This window comes from Conger conger, chromosome 10 (assembly GCF_963514075.1).
Source record: "Conger conger chromosome 10, fConCon1.1, whole genome shotgun sequence".
Classification (NCBI taxonomy): Eukaryota; Metazoa; Chordata; class Actinopteri; order Anguilliformes; family Congridae; genus Conger; species Conger conger.
Genome location: NC_083769.1, coordinates 38,913,258 through 38,931,151, shown reverse-complemented (window position 1 = coordinate 38,931,151; position 17,894 = coordinate 38,913,258). Strand labels below are relative to the sequence as shown.

Genomic DNA, 17,894 nt, shown 5'->3' with positions numbered 1-17,894 from the left:
CATCTCAAGCACACACGACGACTCGCAGAGGACACTGCGAAGTTAAAAACAGTTAAACAATCCCCGTGTTTTGTAGCTGCGTTCTTCCTCTCGATAGTACGGTACACACTACCTATGAATACGCAGGCGCATCATTACCGGTTTGGTGTGAAAGGAAAATGGCGGGGACGACGTCTGTTGCTGGTGAAGTGTTTGTGGATGCTTTGCCGTACTTTGACCAGGGCTATGATGCTGCTGGTGTCCGAGAAGCGGCAAGTACCAACTGCTGTTGTAAAGTTTAAAAATATAGTTTCCCCGTAAGGATGGCTTGATCGTAAGCTGTTAGTTCAGGCCAATGTTAACGCATGTGTGGATCGTCCGTGCTAGCTGGCTAGCTAGCTAACAATACTACAGCTAACGTTGGTAGCTAGTAAGGTACATCCGCGAGTTGTTCGTCACGGTCGCAGAAAGAATAGAATGTCGTGATGTTCCAAAGAGGCACTAACTAGTGATGTTCTTACCTGATAACTAGCTAGCAATCCGTGCTGATGTGTTAAGATAATGTAGGTTACAGCATTCGTCGGAAGTGAGCGGCTGTAGTGGTAGTTGCAATATATGGAGTTATTGAACGTGTAGGAGAAATGTCAATTTATTCATCACACCGTTGCCACAGGGTTTATGAGATTTAGTTGCGACTACAGTGGACGAAGCACTATGTCTACTGTAAATGTCGACAATTAAATTGTGTCTAGCCTTGACTGTACTGTAAGTTACCCGATGACAGGAGCTGGCCAAAGTATGGTTTAGTTTTTAAAACGTTAGTTTGTCATTTGTTGATAATAACCTATTATTAGCCAGTTGATAATATGCTGATAATTTCTTGAAATGTGAAATTGATAACTACAGTGTGAGTTTTACATATTATATTGTTTAAATCCAGTTACAGAACTTGTGTGTCCATAAATTCCTTGGCTCCATGTACAATACAGGCATCAGTTATGGATACAAGATTCAAGACAAATCTCTATATGATTTGATTTAGGTGATGAATGGTAGAACGTTTATCAGTCCCCGCTTTAATATCAACACTGTGAACAAGGTTAAGCCACTTCTGCAGTCTCAACTTATAACATTTTAATTAAATCTCCCCTTCTCCATGTAGGCTGCTGCTTTGGTGGAGGAGGAAACTCGTAGGTACCGACCTACAAAGAACTACCTAAGTTATCTACCCACACCCGACTTTGCTGCGTTTGAGGTTTGTGTGGAACATGCATCTAAATGTTTTCTTTTGACACCATTAGCCATTAGGTGTTGTGTGCCAGACTAAATTTGAAGAATGGCAATGAGTATTGATGTAAAGAACCTATTGAATTTTGGCAGATTGCATGTGTATAGTGTTGAACATTCTGTCATTTGGAAAGTGTCTTTGCGTCACAAATTGAGAACTAATTTCCAGCCAAAATATATTCCAGCTGGAATATTTCTAGTCTTTCAACATGTAATGTCTTAAGTGTCTGTTTATTTATTTGGGGGGGGGGGGGTTACATTCATATAAACATTATTTAAAAGTTAAATATGTAATTTATGATCTGTCATTTTTCATGTAAACATACTTGTATCACAAATAATTAATAAACATCCTTGTTAAGTGCATCTGCTGAGCAAACTGTAAATATTGGTGAGCTTTGACTACTTGTTTTCTTAATCTTCTCTAGACTGAGATCATGCGGAATGAGTTTGAGAGGCTGGCTGCCAGACAGCCCCTGGAGCTGCTCAGCATGAAGAGGTAGGTCTTTTGAACAGGCGCTCGTATCCATGGTAATGCATGTGCTTTTGAACAGGTGCTCATATCCATGGTAATGCCTGTGCTTTTGAACAGGCGCTTGTATCCATGCAACAATGCTAAACCATGCCACTCGGCCTATAAGACCAGTTCACATCAGGGACAGGAGTTTGTCTGTGCCAGACCCAGCCTTTGCTGTGTGAATTTAGTCTCCTGTGTTTACACTACATTTTGGGTTTGAGTTAGACTATAGGGTAGTGCCTTCTATTGCCCCATTTGACCACTGAGTCTTATGGGGGTGGCTCACAAACAAAGGCGTGTGTGCCGGGGTAAAGGAATAGAAGGACATTTATTTGGTTTGTATATGCATTGCAATAGGTGTTCATTTACTGGTTTCTGAAAATATGAAATTGTTTTGGTGTACCTCCTAGCTATTGCTTTTGACCTGTACAGATACGAGCTGCCCGCCCCTTCGTCTGGGCAGAAGAATGACATCACCGCATGGCAGGAGTGCGTGAATAACTCCATGGCCCAGCTGGAACACCAGGCTGTGCGTATTGAGAACCTGGAGCTCATGGCCCAGTACGGCACTAATGCCTGGAAGGTGTACAACGAGTGAGTGCAACCAGTCCCAAACTTATGCTCTTATGTATCTATACTTATTTTAAAATATTTAGAGAGGGACAGATTCCTCAGGTTGATAAACGGTAGCACCATACAAACATTGACTGACTTATATGCCATGCAAAATCAGTGTCACTAGTTCAAAGCAAGTGAGGTCAAAGTAAGCGAGTGAACTTGCAACAGGTATGGCTTTTCACCAAAATTCTAATAATCCCAAATGGTTTGTCATGACAGTTCTAACGACACCCACATCAAGATTTGAGCCATCTGTCAGGGATCATCAAATCATGGTCCTCAAGGGCCAAGACCTGCTGGTTTTCCACACTCCCTTTACCTGGGAGTCAGGTGTAAAGATAATCTGGCCAATCAGTAGCACTAATTGTTCAGTTCATTATTCCAGAGAAAAGAAAACCATGGCTGGATTCAAGGGCCAGATTTGATGTCATTAACAACACATGGTGGTGCTAAAGAGTTCCAAATATTAATCATTTTTCACAGTTATGTATATGTGCCATGCATATCGCCACCATCTTTAATTGGCCATCAGAAGCCAATGAGAATTAATATTCCTCTGTTATGAAATGTATTTAGACAGTCTTTCATCATGAAATGTGATGAATGGGGATGCAATAGTTTGGGCACTCCTGGTCCTTTGCAGTGATGTGAGTTTCTTTTTGCTGCATACCTGACCAGTTTTTCATCTCTTGCCTTGGTTTTTCCTTAGTCTTTCATATCTTGCCTTGACTTTAATGGTTCCCATTAACTTACACAAGTTAATGATCATTCTGACCATGGAAAATGGGAGAATTCCCGTGAATCGAACATACACTAGTGCCTAGTAACACACACACTCAAGATAAAATGTTTTGATGAAACTGTGTGAGGAAGGTTAAAATGTGTATGAAAATGGTTTTGTCTTGACAGCAACCTGGCATTCATGATTGAACTGGCACAAAAGGAACTCCAGAGATTCAGGTGAGCTTCACTCACACCTGTTACTGCTTCACCAGCATTATTTTGAACATGCCCCTTGCTGTACTAATTTTGCAGTTGGTGGGGGGTAGGGGGTGGAGGAAATCACATGATTGATGACTGTTATTTTTCAGTGCATTGTATCATTACTCCTTCCTCCAAACAGAAAGCAGATCCAGGATCTTAACTGGCAGCGCAAGAATGACCAGCTAGCAGGAGGAGCTAAGTTGAGAGAACTGGAGTCCAAGTATGTAGAACATTTTTATCAGAGCTGCTACCATTGACATGCTAATTCAGTTGTATTCTCTGTTAACCTGAATTTCAACTATTTATACTTCTTTGAAGTAACATCACTGACAAATACAGTATTTTAACTATCTTTCCTTTATGCATATGTAGTTGGGTGTCGCTGGTAAGCAAGAACTACGAGATCGAGCGTGCCATTGTCCAGCTGGAGAATGAGGTGGGACAGCTCAGACAACAGCAGGGAGATGAGAACAAGGAAAACATTCGGCAGGACTTCTAGGAAAGGAAGTGGATCTTTGAACCTGGAACTAAGGATTTGGTTAAGAAATGGATCCAGAGGCAGAACATTAGTCTTCGGGGAAGAATGTTGGTGTCGGTTACGAAATCCACATGGACAGAAACATTTGCCAGCAAACCGGGGTTTTAAGCCCTGCTGACAGACTGGAGTGGGGCCTGAACTTTTGATAGCACATGCAATTTGTTTCTGTTGAGACCCTGATCGCTCATTTTGGAGCATGTGAAACCTTTGTCTTTTGCTTTTTGTAAAACCACTGCTAGATCAAATGTTTGTACCAGCATGCCTGGTATCTGCCCAGTTTTGTTTTTTGTTTTTTTACTAAAATGCATTTCATTTTTGTTTAATACGAATAAAATCCCCCATTTTACAAATGTGCAAAAAATGTGTGAAAGTCATACTCTACAATGGGACTTACTACAATGTTGGAGAGTTCTATATTGAAGATCTATGGCTTTTCTCAAGAGGAGGAGGGTAAACTTTCTAATAAAACTGAGAACAGGAATGGAACAAAAACCCCAATATTGTGCTGACCTGATGCCCCTTACAGTGCATATACTGTGCTTCCATATATAATTTGATAACATTTTTCATTTGTAACCCTGCATACATGCATTTTATAGTTTTCAGAACTGGTAATCTGGTTTGTCAACTGCAGCCTGAGGATATGGGAGACCAGTGGACCAGGATAATGCATTGGTGTTAGAATTGGAATACAGTTATCACAGCTTGTTTATTTTTTTCCATTCATTGAATACAAATGTATAATGTATGCATTGAATGCGTTTTCATTTGTCTTTTAATGTGTACTATACATTTTCAATACATTTTAGTGCTATACATATTCAAAAGGCATTTTTTTCACATGATAAAATTTTCATGAAACATTTCTTTTTTACATATACTGTGTTACAGTTAATTGTATAAAAACTATCCTCACAAAATGCATTTGAGTGTTTATAATGAAAATATGAAATATTCGACCCAAGTGAGGAAATTAACTTTGTCCTATAATCAGAAGCCACCAAAACATTTTTTTAAAGTTATTATATATATTTTTATTAAATTGGGACGGTCGTCCTCCCAATTCACGTATTACACCGAAAACAATCTGTCATGAATAAACTAATGTCGGTAAGTGTAAAATGTGTTCGAAGGGAGCATATGAGTTTTTCATTCTCAAGAATCTCAAGTCATTTCTACACAATATTGGAAAATTATTAGATTACTGTGCCAATGTTTGTCGTCAATCCGTAAAACGTACTAAACGCCAATTTGAGAATAAAGCAATTTGCAATGCATCCAGAACTCCCATCTTTATGGATCTAGAATAGCTCCTATTCTAGAGGGTAGAAAACGAGATCCTATTATAAACTAGACCTAGGATTATCCGCTCCAGGAAGGTTTGAAAATAAAATAAGCCACGTGTCCCATCAGAAAATTGATCTAGAACTAATGCATACGTATATTTTAATGAACGCTCTGATTATGTGTAATACACTCATTGATTATAGAAAAATGCAGACAATTTTAATGGGAACCGGGACGTGTCCATATTATTTTCGTGGAATTTTCAGGATCTGTGCACATTCATTTTAGGGGTAGCTTCCGAAGTTGGCTGAGCGTCCATATACTGAGGTAAATTTTGAAAATAACTTGTCTGGTTTGCTAGTTGTGGCGGATTTGTCTAGAATAAAATAATGTTCGGGAAATTCGAGCATTATTGCAGACTGTCAATTAGATACTGGAATTATGTAAAAACAGATAAAATCTGGTCAGTTTTACAGTTACGTTCTCTTCAAGGACCTTGCCGTGACGTAACGACGTCAGTCTATCGTAGTTGTGTTGGTGCGTAGAGCGTCAAACGGTTCAAAGAGGAAGGAAGATGGCGGATAACAAAGGCGTAGGGGATACAGAAAGCTCTGCAAACATGGATCCAGCACCTCAGGGAGAGGACAGCGGAGAACCCCCATCGAAAGAAGCCGATGCAGTGATTGTTATAGAACCAGCTACGAAGGAGGAAGAGGACGGTCAGTCGCAGGAGATTGTTTCAGAAGCGCCGACACCCACCAGCGCAGGAGGCGATGGTGGTGGTGGTTGCAGCGCTGGAGGAGGCGGAGACGGTAGTACCAGCAGTAGCCCGACCGGGAACGCCAATCCAGAAACTACGGAGCCCGCTAGTACAGGGGAGGTTGTTGGGACTTCACCGGCTCCTACTACAGACATGTCGCCTCCCCCTGTAGTCCCAACAGCCACCCCATCTGCCCCAATAAACCTTCTAGATACGTGCTATGTCTGTAAACAAAGTCTTCAGAACCGCGACTGTGAACCTAAACTCCTACCTTGCCTCCACTCGTTCTGCCTGCGATGTATTCCGCAGCCCGAAAGGCAGATTAGTGTACAGGTGCCGGGCCCCCATGGACAGGACACCCACATAGGTGAGTGATAAGATGGACATGGAATCTAAGAAAAGTTGGTTGAATATATCAACTTGGCCGGCTTGTTCTAAGATTGCATTTTCGAGATTTAACGTTACACAAGGAGTCCACTTAACAAGACCACCTTTAGTGGAGTTTTGAGAACCGGACATGCATTTTAATATAGCGTAGCATACTAGGCTGTGTGTAATTAGTATCTAGTGCAGTGCTGTGTTCACTGCAGTGGATGTGCTGAGAGGCAGGCAAAACAAATTGTAGAGTTATGTTAGACTAGCTAACTAATATTATTGTATTGTCAGTGTTAGAAATATAGCTAGCTAGCTACCATATACCTTATCTACGTTGTAATGTCGGTATCGCTCGGCTGCCAAGCTAGAATTTTCGCTCCAGTGTAACGTTACTAAAGGAAAATGGCACGCTCGTTACCACCGACTGTAACGGGATTAAAGCAGTTGGTGTGCCTAACGTTGGCTAGTCCGTTTTAATGGCAGAATTGTTTGCTTGCTCCCTTGTTTAGCTAGCTAAGTTAGCTACAATAAGACACAACACCGTTAGATACCTAGCTTGCTTATTGACTAGCTGGTAGCATTAGGTAGTTAGCTGCTAGCTAGCTAACTATTTTAACATCACCAGCGCGGTATTCCTAGCCAGGTAGCGAGCTAGCTAGATGAGTTAACTAGCTAGCGATGTTTGCTTGCTAAATTTACTACGCTAGCTAATATGCATATTTCCACATTAATTAAAAAAAAATATTTCAGTCGTAGACTGCTAGCTAGCTTCCCGGCTAACTTAGACATATACGTAGACATGTACGTTAACTAACCGTCATTTTTCTATGTAAGTTAGATGCGAATAATTGTTACGAGCTAACGGTTAATGTTTGCTGGCTAAAACGTGTGATGCTAGCCAGCTAACTTGGCTATCTAGTTGGCCAACTAGCTATATAATTCAAGTCTCGCTCTAGCTAGCTAACGCTGTAGTTAGCTATAGCCAGGTTGGGACTTGTGTATTTCACATTTACTAAGTTAACTTTGACTATATCAATATGATCTAGCTATGACTATCTTGGTAGCTTAGTTTATGATTGCGTAAATACACTGGGCAGTTTCCCGTAGGCTAATCAAAACAGACCACGCTCCTTTGAACACAGAGTTGTAGACTGTAATCGCGGTCTTCGATGAAATAACTAAAAGGCGCACGGCTAATGTGCCGACGAATACATCTTTTAATCTGGGCGAATTACGCATTATTGATGAGGAATATCAATGTTAACCAATTCACTATGTTATTTTCTTGAATCTCCGCTCTAAAGTCTTCTCTTCTCAAGTGTTCTTTTCATCCTAGCTATTGTTGCATTCGTAGTTGATCAAATAAAGTAGCTAACATCACTCGTTATGTACTAAACTGATGGAAATAGTGTGTCTAACCCTGATCACCATAACGACCTTAGGCCAAATATGCATTTTTTGGTTCTGGGGTGGTGAAAATATTGCTAATATTTATGATGTTTTGAGACCACGGATGTGTAGTGACAAGAATACATTTTTGTTGGCAATGATTGTACACTTGTGGTTGGAGCAGTGATAGTAAGCGAAACCTTACTTACCTTAAAGAGTAGTTTAATTGAATCAATGATCAATAACAACATTGACATGCACAAATTATTGCAGCATATCTGTGTGGGTTCCTATGCATGGGGAATGCCTGTTCTTCATATGTATCTCATGTCTCGCACACTATTTGGAAACCACTTCTCCTGGCTTCAAAGTGAAGGGCCCTCTCGTTGACGTGTACTACCTAGAAATCCTGTTAGAGGTTTATATTTAAGGAAAACTGTTTTTTGTTTGCATAGGAGGTAATGAGACATGAAAGATTCTTTCAGGTTTTTGTAGACAGTAATGATGACACTTGTCAGAATCTCAAGTGGAAATATAATGGAGAGCAATGTGCCTACATTATTTGCTTGACAAATTTACATATTTATGGAGACTTGCACAAATTATATTTTTGCATGTTATCAATTTATGCAGCTGTGTATTTTCTGAAGCAGTTCAGGTATGCCACCTTGCTCAAGGGCATCCACTGGGAAGTGAACCTAGAGCCTCCAGGGCACAGGCCCAAGTCCTTATCCCCAACACCACATTGCTTCCTCTAATCCCATTTGGCTCATACAGGTAACTGCATAATTTGAGTACTTTTGAAGTTAGATTGGTTATTGGGGGGTCATATTTTGAACAAATGCTTTGGAAATGGTGGTACCTCATCCTGTGTGGTTGGTTTTGGAGCCTTGGGGTCTTGTTAAAGACCTTATAATTTTCTCAGTTGGGAACATAACCGGGTGATACATCTATTTACTGTATCTGTCTGATGCTCTCGTCACTTTTCAAGTACTACATCTGGAAAGGCTGAGAGAGCCCTGCTTGTAGTTTTTCAAATTGATGTGTTTCTTTTAGGCTTAATGGCAGAGTTATGGAAAACCGTTATTGAATCAAATCTTATTTCTTCGCAGTTTAATTTAGGTACTTAAGCTTAGATATTTACTTTTAAACTGAATTGGTTCTAAACTAGGAACTTGCAAACACCACCCCCCTTGGAGAAAGTTGTTAATGATTTATAAGAGGGTAGTTCAGTTACTGTATACTGTGCCCTTTAACAGAGTTTAAATATATTATTATTAATAATAATAACTAGAAATTCAGAATAAAAAAGACTTTATTAGGTACTTACTGGACTTATTTGTTTGCTTTGACCAGTGTGTGTGAAAATCCCAGGAGATCAGCAGTTTCTGAGATACTCAATCCACCCTGTCTGCCACCAACAGTCATTCCATGGTCAAAGTGACTTCGATAAAATTTTTTCCCCATTCTGATGGTTGATGTGAACATTAACTGAAGCTCCTTAACCGTATCTACAAGATTGTATGCATTGCTCTGCTGCCACACAATTGGCTGATTAGATAATTGCATGAATGTTCCACCTCTTTTTAAAAGAAATTTATGTATCCATATGACCTTGATGTCTGACCAATTGAGTTGTCATTTGAGAAATATATGCCCCAAGTCAAGCTTCAAGTTGATACTTTACTTGTCCCAATTGGACCTATAGTTTTCCAAAATGGCTGCCCTACTGGAAGAAAAGTAGGTTAAGGTCACAAAACAAATAGATGTTGCACAATTTCAGTAAATATACATCTCTGATGTACAAGGACTAGTTCCAGGGCAATTTGCGGTTTCTGAGATTGTATTTCCACAAAATTTGAGTGCCAATTTTTCTCTCACTTTTTCAATTGACCATATGACCTTGACCGCTGACCTAAATAGTTGTCATTTGAGAAAGATGTCATTTGAGTCAAGTTTGAAGTTGATACTTTGTCCCGATCTGATATATAGTTCTTGAGTTTTTGACATGTTATTGTCCAGTAGGGTGGCCATCTTGGAAAAGTAGGTCAAAACAAATAGATCTTGCACAACTTCAGTAAAATTGACATCTCTGATGTACAAGGGTTAGGTCCAGGGCCTTGCGTTTTCTGGGATTCCGCTGCCACCAAATGAACTGATCAGAAGAGAGGGAAAAAAATAAAAATAAAAATCATTTAAGTGTTTTTGTACTAGTTGGTGCTGAATATAATTCCTGAGGGAAATCAATGTAGAAAGAAACCCAACAACTGGTATAAGCCACCCTCTATGGGGGAGGCTTACTAAACATTAACCAGCCCTCATTAACCAATACTTCGAGCACTCATTGTCCATTTGCACAAAGTGAGTTACAAAAAGAAACTTTTTTAGGACCGCATAAAGCTAGTTTTTGCTAGAGTTTTGTCATGATCACATGAAAGGAAGAAGAAGAAAAGAAAAAAAAACCCGACATGAGCTGTTTCTATTTTGTAGAGTAGAATTAACCTTTAATTAATTAATAATGCTAATTGATTTGAGTTCTAGCAGAATACTTTGGTGTCTCCTTATTGTTGGCACAAAAAACCTGTGTCAGTTGTTCCTGATGCAATATATCATTGCCGCATGTTATTTGCTTCAGTGAAACTGCTTTACACCAATACAGACAACTTTACAATACTGAAATGTATGCCAATTTTCTATCATTTAGGAAATAACCTCATCTGTACCTAAAGGTACTCTGTTATTATGCTTCATGATGTAATATCACTGAAGTGGGAAGTTCAGGGATTTTCAAAAAGGAAACATGCTTAAAATGTACTGGGCTAGCATGTAATATGTCTTTTTTACATGGCTTTCATAATGAGATATTTTAGTCTTTTGTGATACACCTCGGATATTCACTCTGATGCACCATTTTGAAATGTACTCTTTGAAAGGCTAACTTTCTGTGTTGACTGAGCACTCCACTAGCTCACAGTGGCAGATTCTTTTCAGCCTTGATGAAATGTTGAAGCAAACTAGCATGCGGTCCAGGTAGCCGGGAAACTTGTGCTTCCAGATGGTTGATATGTAGTGTGTTCCAGGTAGTGTAACACTTGCGTCATAGCACCTAGTAGTGTAACATAACTGGAATTTCTATGGTTTTTTTGGGGGGGACTTTCCCTCTCCAGGGACTTTATACACTTGAGTCTGCCCTGATCCGTGAAATTCCCACATCACAGAACTGGTCTGAAATGAGAGCTCTGAATGTAACTGGAGAGCGAATGTGGACTTTTGGTCAGGACATCACCAGCTGTTTTGAATGTGGTTTCAGTGGGGTGTCTTGTATATTATCAGCGGTTTTCACACTTGTTTTTGGCATCATCGTGTGCGCTTGTATTTATTCCACACATAACGGCGCTTCTCAATTATTACAAGATGTTAATTGTTCTAAATTGGCTGCTTTTTAATGTCCATTGGTATATTAACCTTCTTAAGGCCACACTGTCAGAACTAACTTTGGCTGCTACAAAAAATTAATTGTCCTGAATTTCTGAATTGACCTCACTTGTGGCCATTTCTAATTCAGTTGAGAAATTAGGCATGCTGCCCTATCCTGCAGTGATGGCTCCTCCTGCCTGTGTTGCCTGTATGACCCTTAAGGTTCTTGCGAATGCTAGGAGACCACTTTATTCTGACACATTCCTGCTGGCCAGGGTTCACTGCAGCCAGTTTCATGCATTAGCCTATCTACAGTGTGGGTGGAGGTGGATCACCACCTGACTCTCTTTCCAGCTAAAGCCAATGTTGCCATCTTGCCCCTTTCTTCCACCTGGCAATATTTTCAATAGTAATTGGAAATAAATGGCTGGTTTGAATAGTATTCAGAAATCACAAGGATATTGTTGGGCTAATGGCTCAATTATGATTGTTATAGCATGTATCTTTTTAAAATTAATAACGGTTTTCACATCCAGTATTGAAGAATGGTTCTCAGTGCATTTCCACGGTAGTTAAAAGCTAGCCAACACTCAATTACAAACTAGCGGCTTGTACGAAAAGGGCATGGCACATTTCCCCTATATTATAATTAATTCTATGTATCTGCGTGTTACTATGTTTAGCACAGGGTCGATATTAAAAATGAATTGTTGGTGAATGTTCGGAAAAGGGTTGTCTCCTTCGCTTCCTTCTTGTGCTTCTTTATCCTGCAGCAAAGCTTGATGACTACAAAACAATGAAGAAGTTGCATCATTTTTGTTTGCCAATTTTACCATAGGATGCCCCAGCTGTACCTGTGTACAATGTTTTAATTCCTTTCTGTATAATTGCATTTACTGGGCCTCTTCCAAATTGCTATTAGAAAACTATTATATATACTATAAGTTTAAGTGTACGATACGTTCATATGAAATTAAAGTTAAATTGCTGAACGGACAAAAGCATCTTCAAAGTTGACCAACTATAACCAACCTGGGTCTTCTCAGCAGGCACATGCATTTTTATAGTAAGGGATGGCTTATCAAAAGATGAAACTGTTGATAGTTGTTTTTATTGCTTGGAATTGGTGTGCTGCTTTGGAAGGTGCTCATCCAAACAAATGTAAAAAGATGATGTAAAAAGCCCAACCGTTTTGCTCTCTGATGAAGACCATATTACATGCAAATACTGTGGTGATTTCTTTAATCAAACGAGGCGGTAGGGGAAAAAAATTTGTATTGAATTAGAATTAACTGGAAACTGTTGGCTGTAGTGTTCTGGCAGATAATTATGTAATTTGTCATGGTTTTAATGTCTATAATTTGACTTCAACGTTGGTGCTCATGCTTCGCCATATGAACGTGTGCAAAAAAGGGGCGTAAATGTAACAGAAATTGCAGTGGTTTAAATGCGCTGTTGTATACCGCAGCATTGTAGATTTACTGATATTTCTGCTGTTCTGTTATTGGGAGTGTCTCATGGGGGGGTGGTTGGTGGGGGTGTTAGTCGGTGTACCGGGGGGGGATGGGGGAGCCTCAGTGGGAGCTTCTGTGTCGGGGCGTGCGTGCGTGCAACCTCAGAGTGTGATAATGTGTGCTTGGCTGTAGCAGTGCCGTCTCTCAATGAGGAATAGGACTTGTCTAGATGGATCCGCTCTGTAGTTTAGATGTATTGCTGGACCATTGACATTTGAGCACTGAAATCCGTAGCCACTCTCATAGCCATTGGCCTGGTGCAGTAAACATACCCACATTCTAATGAGCTCACAAGGATTAGGGCCTTTTGGGCCTTTTTTTTTTTACACCCCCGTCCTCACTTCTTCTGCTCCTTTCTCTACAACTTTTCCCTGTGAGTTGCTGCGAAAGGTCTTTGGTCTTCATGGTTGATTCTTGGTTGAAGTGAAGGACCTTACCATGAACAAAGCATGCGATATGGTGTTTGCACAGAAGCAAAAGTTGGTCAGCTGATTGCTTGAATTTGATCATTTTCTTTGTACCTGAACTAATGTAGGCTTGCCATAATACAGCTTATAAGTACTTATGCAATCATCTCCATTGTACTGTTTTTATGAACAGTGTGGACTGGAGTAGGTCGAGTAAATTGAGAAAATATTCACCTCTGCTTAAAAGCGTCATGATTTTAAATTGAGTATGGGAGGCAATCGGATGTAGAAGCTGCTCGGTTGTGTGCTTCTGCAAGCCAGTGTACATGAGCACTATGCAGTCTGCATCGGTTCAGTTGAACAAGAATGGTTAAAAGGGGCTTCTCCATGTTTTGCAGTGCCAGCTTGCCTGCTTGCTTAAGTAATATTGTACTGTACTCTTCCGGGCAGTGTCATGGGCCACTGCTAATATCACACTGATAAGAAATGGACTGGGTTCTGTGGGCGATTAATTAAAGTTTGAGAATAGTATGGAAAATGTTTTTTTTGTCTGTTATTTTTGGTGAAATCTATTTATTAAAAACCTTTTTTGCATTTATGTGTATAAATTGGGCATGCACAGGTTATGGCTTGGAGTTCTGGTGAAATCAGTTGTGTTGCGTTCATGTGTAGGAATTGGATGTACACGTTAAGGCTTGGAGTTGTATTTCTGGTGAAATCAGTAGTTCTGTATTTGTGTATAAATGTGGACGTACACAGGTTGAGGCTTGGAGTCGGCTGCTATGGGCCTCCTGGAGCACCTTTAATCCCACAGGGGCATTACTCCCCAGGGCAGTGATTATTTCAGAGCTGTGATTATTTAGCGCAGTGGTGCTGAGCCTCATTGCCTCTGCTCCTGTCTGAGCGGGCAGCAGATGTCCCAGATGGGTCATTCCCTGTCAGATCAGACACAATGCAGGAAAGTGGCTGCAGCAACATCTCAGATTTTGTTCAAAGTTTCTCTAGCTATATAATGTTTGGGTCCCAAAACTAAGGCCTGTAAAAATATTTTTGTTCAATTCCAATGTTTTTATATTTTTTTAATATTTTTTTTGCCCATGATATTTTTTTCTTTTTACACTCTCAAAAACAGTCTCAGAAGCCATGTTTGGGCATTAATATCCTACAATACCAAACTTAGCAGGATGAAAGGCAACCATGATCTCAGTATGACTGAACCATTAAAAATTTGTTATGCATTCCTATTGATTTTCTATAAGGCCCTAGATTTGGGAAAAAGTGTAAACGAGAGTGATATTGAGGCTATTATCAACTTTTAAAAATATATATATATTTTTAACCCATATGGTAACAATCTTTACTGCAAATACAATCTTTTATTAATTCTGTGACAATATTTGAGGTCTCTCCCACTAATGGACATGGCTTGGCAGAATGTTTTGGTCATTTTCGTAGGTCCAAATTGGTATGTGGGGTACAAATTGCTTAATGCTTGGTCATTTTGTGTAAAAAGTGCCAGTATCCTTCCATATTCCCATCGTAGATAAATACACATAGCCTAGTTAAAGGCATTGCTTTTACCTCAAGGGGTAAAAAATGTCCATAATGAATAAGCAGGGCCTGGAATATTGATGCATGTTTTCTGTAGACTCATCTTACTATTGGTCATTAATGCATGCAATATTCTTTACCATCAGGGACTCATTATAGAAAAAGGCATTAACTCTGATAGATGCTATATTCAATGGAGTTGTTAAATTTTATATCCTGAGAAAAAAAAAAAGAAAAAGAAAAGGGAAAAAAAGGTTGCACGAGCCAGTGCTGCAACAACCTTATCTGATTTGAATGACCCAGATGTTTTTCATGTTTGGTGGGTCAGTACTTCTGTACGTTCATATTAGCCCAGCTGTTGTCAGTGATCCAGCTTGGAGTGGTATGCTTCTTTGACGGAGTGTCATACTTTTGGAAAAAGGGAAATAAAATCAGAATCTATAATTGGCATCAAACCAAGCAAATAAAATGAGTGCTATTCCATGTGATAAAAACACTGAATAATTTGATTTGAATGGAAGTTCAATGTTTGTAATTAAGAGGTTTTTTTTTTCTCTAATGTATCCATGATGGCATTCGATTTTAGCGGCTCTGATGACTGATAATATCGTTGCTGTCATTTGCTTACTTGGCAGCGCACATCACAGATGTGACTGTGGTTGATTTGGCACTGTCTTCTTGACCACATCCTAGTGTTGAGTTAACGTCCTGCAACGCCGAACCACTTTTCAGTTTTGCAAACCGCACACTGCCGCGGAATGAACGCCTAACGTAGCTTGTCCCAGCTTGGTCCGCCCGCACGCCGCACTGCCTAAGAGGGCTGACGAGCGGGCCTGTTCACGGGCATCGGGACAGATGGGCACGGCGTCAGAACACGGTCACTGATGCGGATGGAAACTCCGTGTAGCGACTGCTTGAACAAACATCGAAAATATTCAACGCAAGCACATTCTTCTTTTGAGCCGACCTGTTCTAAAGCTCCTTCCTGTTGACGCTAGTTCGTGCTGGTCTTCCTCGGTGCACCAGCCATGCAGAAAGCTGTCCAGCGTGCGGTGGAATTGATTGGCGGTGTCATGCCTTCGGTATCAGATTTGGCACGTGCTGCGGGCCGCACCGCACTGTGGCGAGAGAACGACCTCGCCCTCTGGGCCTTTCAGCAGGTGTCCTAACCCAGCGGTCTGTGCCGCGCGCTCTTATTTCGATGCTTCGCGCACGTCCTTCCCTCTCCTCTCGGAGGGCAGCCCTGGGGCTGGCAGCTGATTGCCTGCGGAGACTTCCCTCCATTTCAGGCCCGCCATCACGCTGCATCCAATCAGCTGCAATCTCCTCTGATTGGCGGCAGAATGAGGGCCGGCGACGGCGGGGCTTCTGTGTGCAGCCATCGCTCCTCCACCCTCCGGAGCCTCCCGCTCCAGTCCAGCCCAAAGCTCTCTGACATTTCATCTGTAAACACACTGATAGCGCCGTTTTGCAGTAAAGAAGGTTTTTGCTGTGTATTTTATATGATTATATTTTTATTTTTATTTTTGAATCTGCTGATGTTTTTGTGTCGTGCGCTTCAGATCCGTTTTTAGCTGTCTCTTGAGCCTTAATTTATATGTCCCATTTGAATGAATCTCAGTGCAGGCTTTGGGCAGGTTTTGCCTGGGCCATTTGAATGGAGGCAGCTGGGCTGGGCGCTCGCTGTGGTTTGTGTTTTGCGCGGCTGCTCCAGCTTGCCCCGGCACACACTGACACAGCTGCAGTGCCACTGCACACTGACTCCACCGCACGGCAGTCACAACATAATCTCCCTCCAGCTGCACACACCGCCGATAACTCACAGCCTCCTGCAGCTGCGGCTCAGACAAACCGGCTGTGAGCAGCACAAGCCAGTGCAGACCGGCTCAAACCGGACTAGGCTGGTTTCTGCTGCAGCCAGTTAGGTGCAGGGAAAGAGAAATTGATGGGCTGTCAACGACTTTGAGGGGCTGTGGGGGGAGGGGTAGGCAGTGGGGGATTAATTGATGGGCTGTCAGGGAGTGTGAGCGGTTTGTGGGGGGAAGGGTCGGAGGGGGGGGGGTTTAACTAGTTTTGTTTATTTCTCTCTCTCTCTTTCCTGCACTGTTTGAATGCCTGAGCATATTGGTACACTGAACCCTCCACTCTCCTGAAATACAGGCAACACTGCACACGCTATCTGAGCATAACATCAGCATATCTGAAGTGCATTTCTGGTAGTCTGGGGTGTAAGCCAAATCTGGGATTAGTTGGGGGTTGGGGTGATAATGCTGTGCACTGGGGAAAGAAATAAAATAACGAGTCAACCTTTCAGCTGTGGGATCCTTTAATGCTGCGGATGGAGATTATCCAATTATCCGACTGATTTGTTATTATAAAACGCATAATTTCCTCCGTAATTAAGCACATTTCTGTGCCGGTGTCTTCCTCAGTGCTGTTGATCCGTGTTTCCTCAGTGTTTATCCGTTGGTGCTGTACTCACCCCCCCCCCCCGCCCCCCTCTCTCCCCCCCCCCCCCCCCTCCAGTGAACGTCATGCGCTGCTCCGTGTGCCTCCAGGATTACAAGCAGAGCGACATCGTGGATAACTACTTCGTCAAAGACACCTCAGAGGGCTCCAGTGGCTCGGACGAGAACTCCACCCAGGTGGGCGGGGCCTGTGGGCCTTGGAGGCAGCCATTTCCCAGGGAAATTCTGCCTGGTTTTGCTTTGCATGATTTACAACCGATGCAACAGATTTTGTTTGTATATATGTGTATATATATGAATTTTTTTGGCGGTGGGAAAGTTGCTGTGGAAGAGAGGGAGGCTTGGCGCCGGTCTGGGGTGGTGAAGGCACCGTGGCGTGGGGCGGTAGTCCGGGCGTTTACGTGGGCTCTGGCTGTATCTGGTTTGTGTCGGCCCTGCGCAGGTGTGCACCAGCTGCGAGGACAACGCCGGGGCGGTGGGCTTCTGTGTGGAGTGCGGGGAGTGGCTGTGCAAGACCTGCATCGAGGCGCACCAGCGGGTGAAGTTCACCAAGGACCATAAAATACGCAAGAAGGAGGAGGTGTCTTCAGGTAAACGTGCTGTCGCCTCGGCTGGGTTATTAACTGAGGACTGGGACGCGACGCATCGAAGCAATACCATCCTGATTGGTCGGCCCTGTACAAAGCATGCATTTTCATTGGCTATCTGGAATTCGGGTGTTATAACGCCTTCAGTGGCCTGTTTGCCTCTGCCTATATGTGGAATGCTCAACCATGAGAAGATAAAAAAAAAAAAATAATAAT

At 41.8% G+C, this 17,894-nt stretch overlaps 2 protein-coding genes across 5 annotated transcripts in view; both read left to right on the top strand.

The window, feature by feature from the left end:
• Nucleotides 1-97: 97 nt before the first annotated feature.
• Nucleotides 98-4,680, top strand: bcas2 (BCAS2 pre-mRNA processing factor). The gene is made up of 7 exons (XM_061258244.1): nt 98-251; nt 1,142-1,234; nt 1,695-1,765; nt 2,216-2,377; nt 3,311-3,361; nt 3,525-3,605; nt 3,758-4,680. The coding sequence occupies exons 1-7, from the start codon at nt 159-161 to the stop codon at nt 3,882-3,884; spliced, it is 678 nt and encodes a 225-aa protein (XP_061114228.1). The 5' UTR covers nt 98-158; the 3' UTR covers nt 3,885-4,680.
• Nucleotides 4,681-5,741: 1,061 nt separating this feature from the next.
• The window catches only part of trim33 (tripartite motif containing 33), a 44,613-nt gene continuing 32,460 nt past the window's right edge, over nt 5,742-17,894 (top strand). For 3 of the 4 annotated variants that reach the window (XM_061258201.1, XM_061258200.1, XM_061258198.1), the window contains exons 1-3: nt 5,742-6,337; nt 17,150-17,268; nt 17,534-17,681. In XM_061258201.1, coding sequence (XP_061114185.1) covers nt 5,785-6,337; nt 17,150-17,268; nt 17,534-17,681 — 820 coding nt within the window. In that variant the 5' untranslated portion in view covers nt 5,742-5,784. The remainder of the gene's footprint in view (nt 6,338-17,149; nt 17,269-17,533; nt 17,682-17,894) is intronic. The other variant, XM_061258199.1, reaches the window with a different exon arrangement.

Excerpts from the sequence above, each read along its gene's own strand:
- bcas2 (XM_061258244.1), top strand. The coding sequence starts at position 159 with ATGGCGGGGACGACGTCTGTTGCTGGTGAAGTGTTTGTGGATGCTTTG. Across the intron at positions 1,235-1,694 it reads CCGACTTTGCTGCGTTTGAG|ACTGAGATCATGCGGAATGA; the intron begins GTTTGTGTGGAA and ends AATCTTCTCTAG. Across the intron at positions 1,766-2,215 it reads GAGCTGCTCAGCATGAAGAG|ATACGAGCTGCCCGCCCCTT; the intron begins GTAGGTCTTTTG and ends TGACCTGTACAG.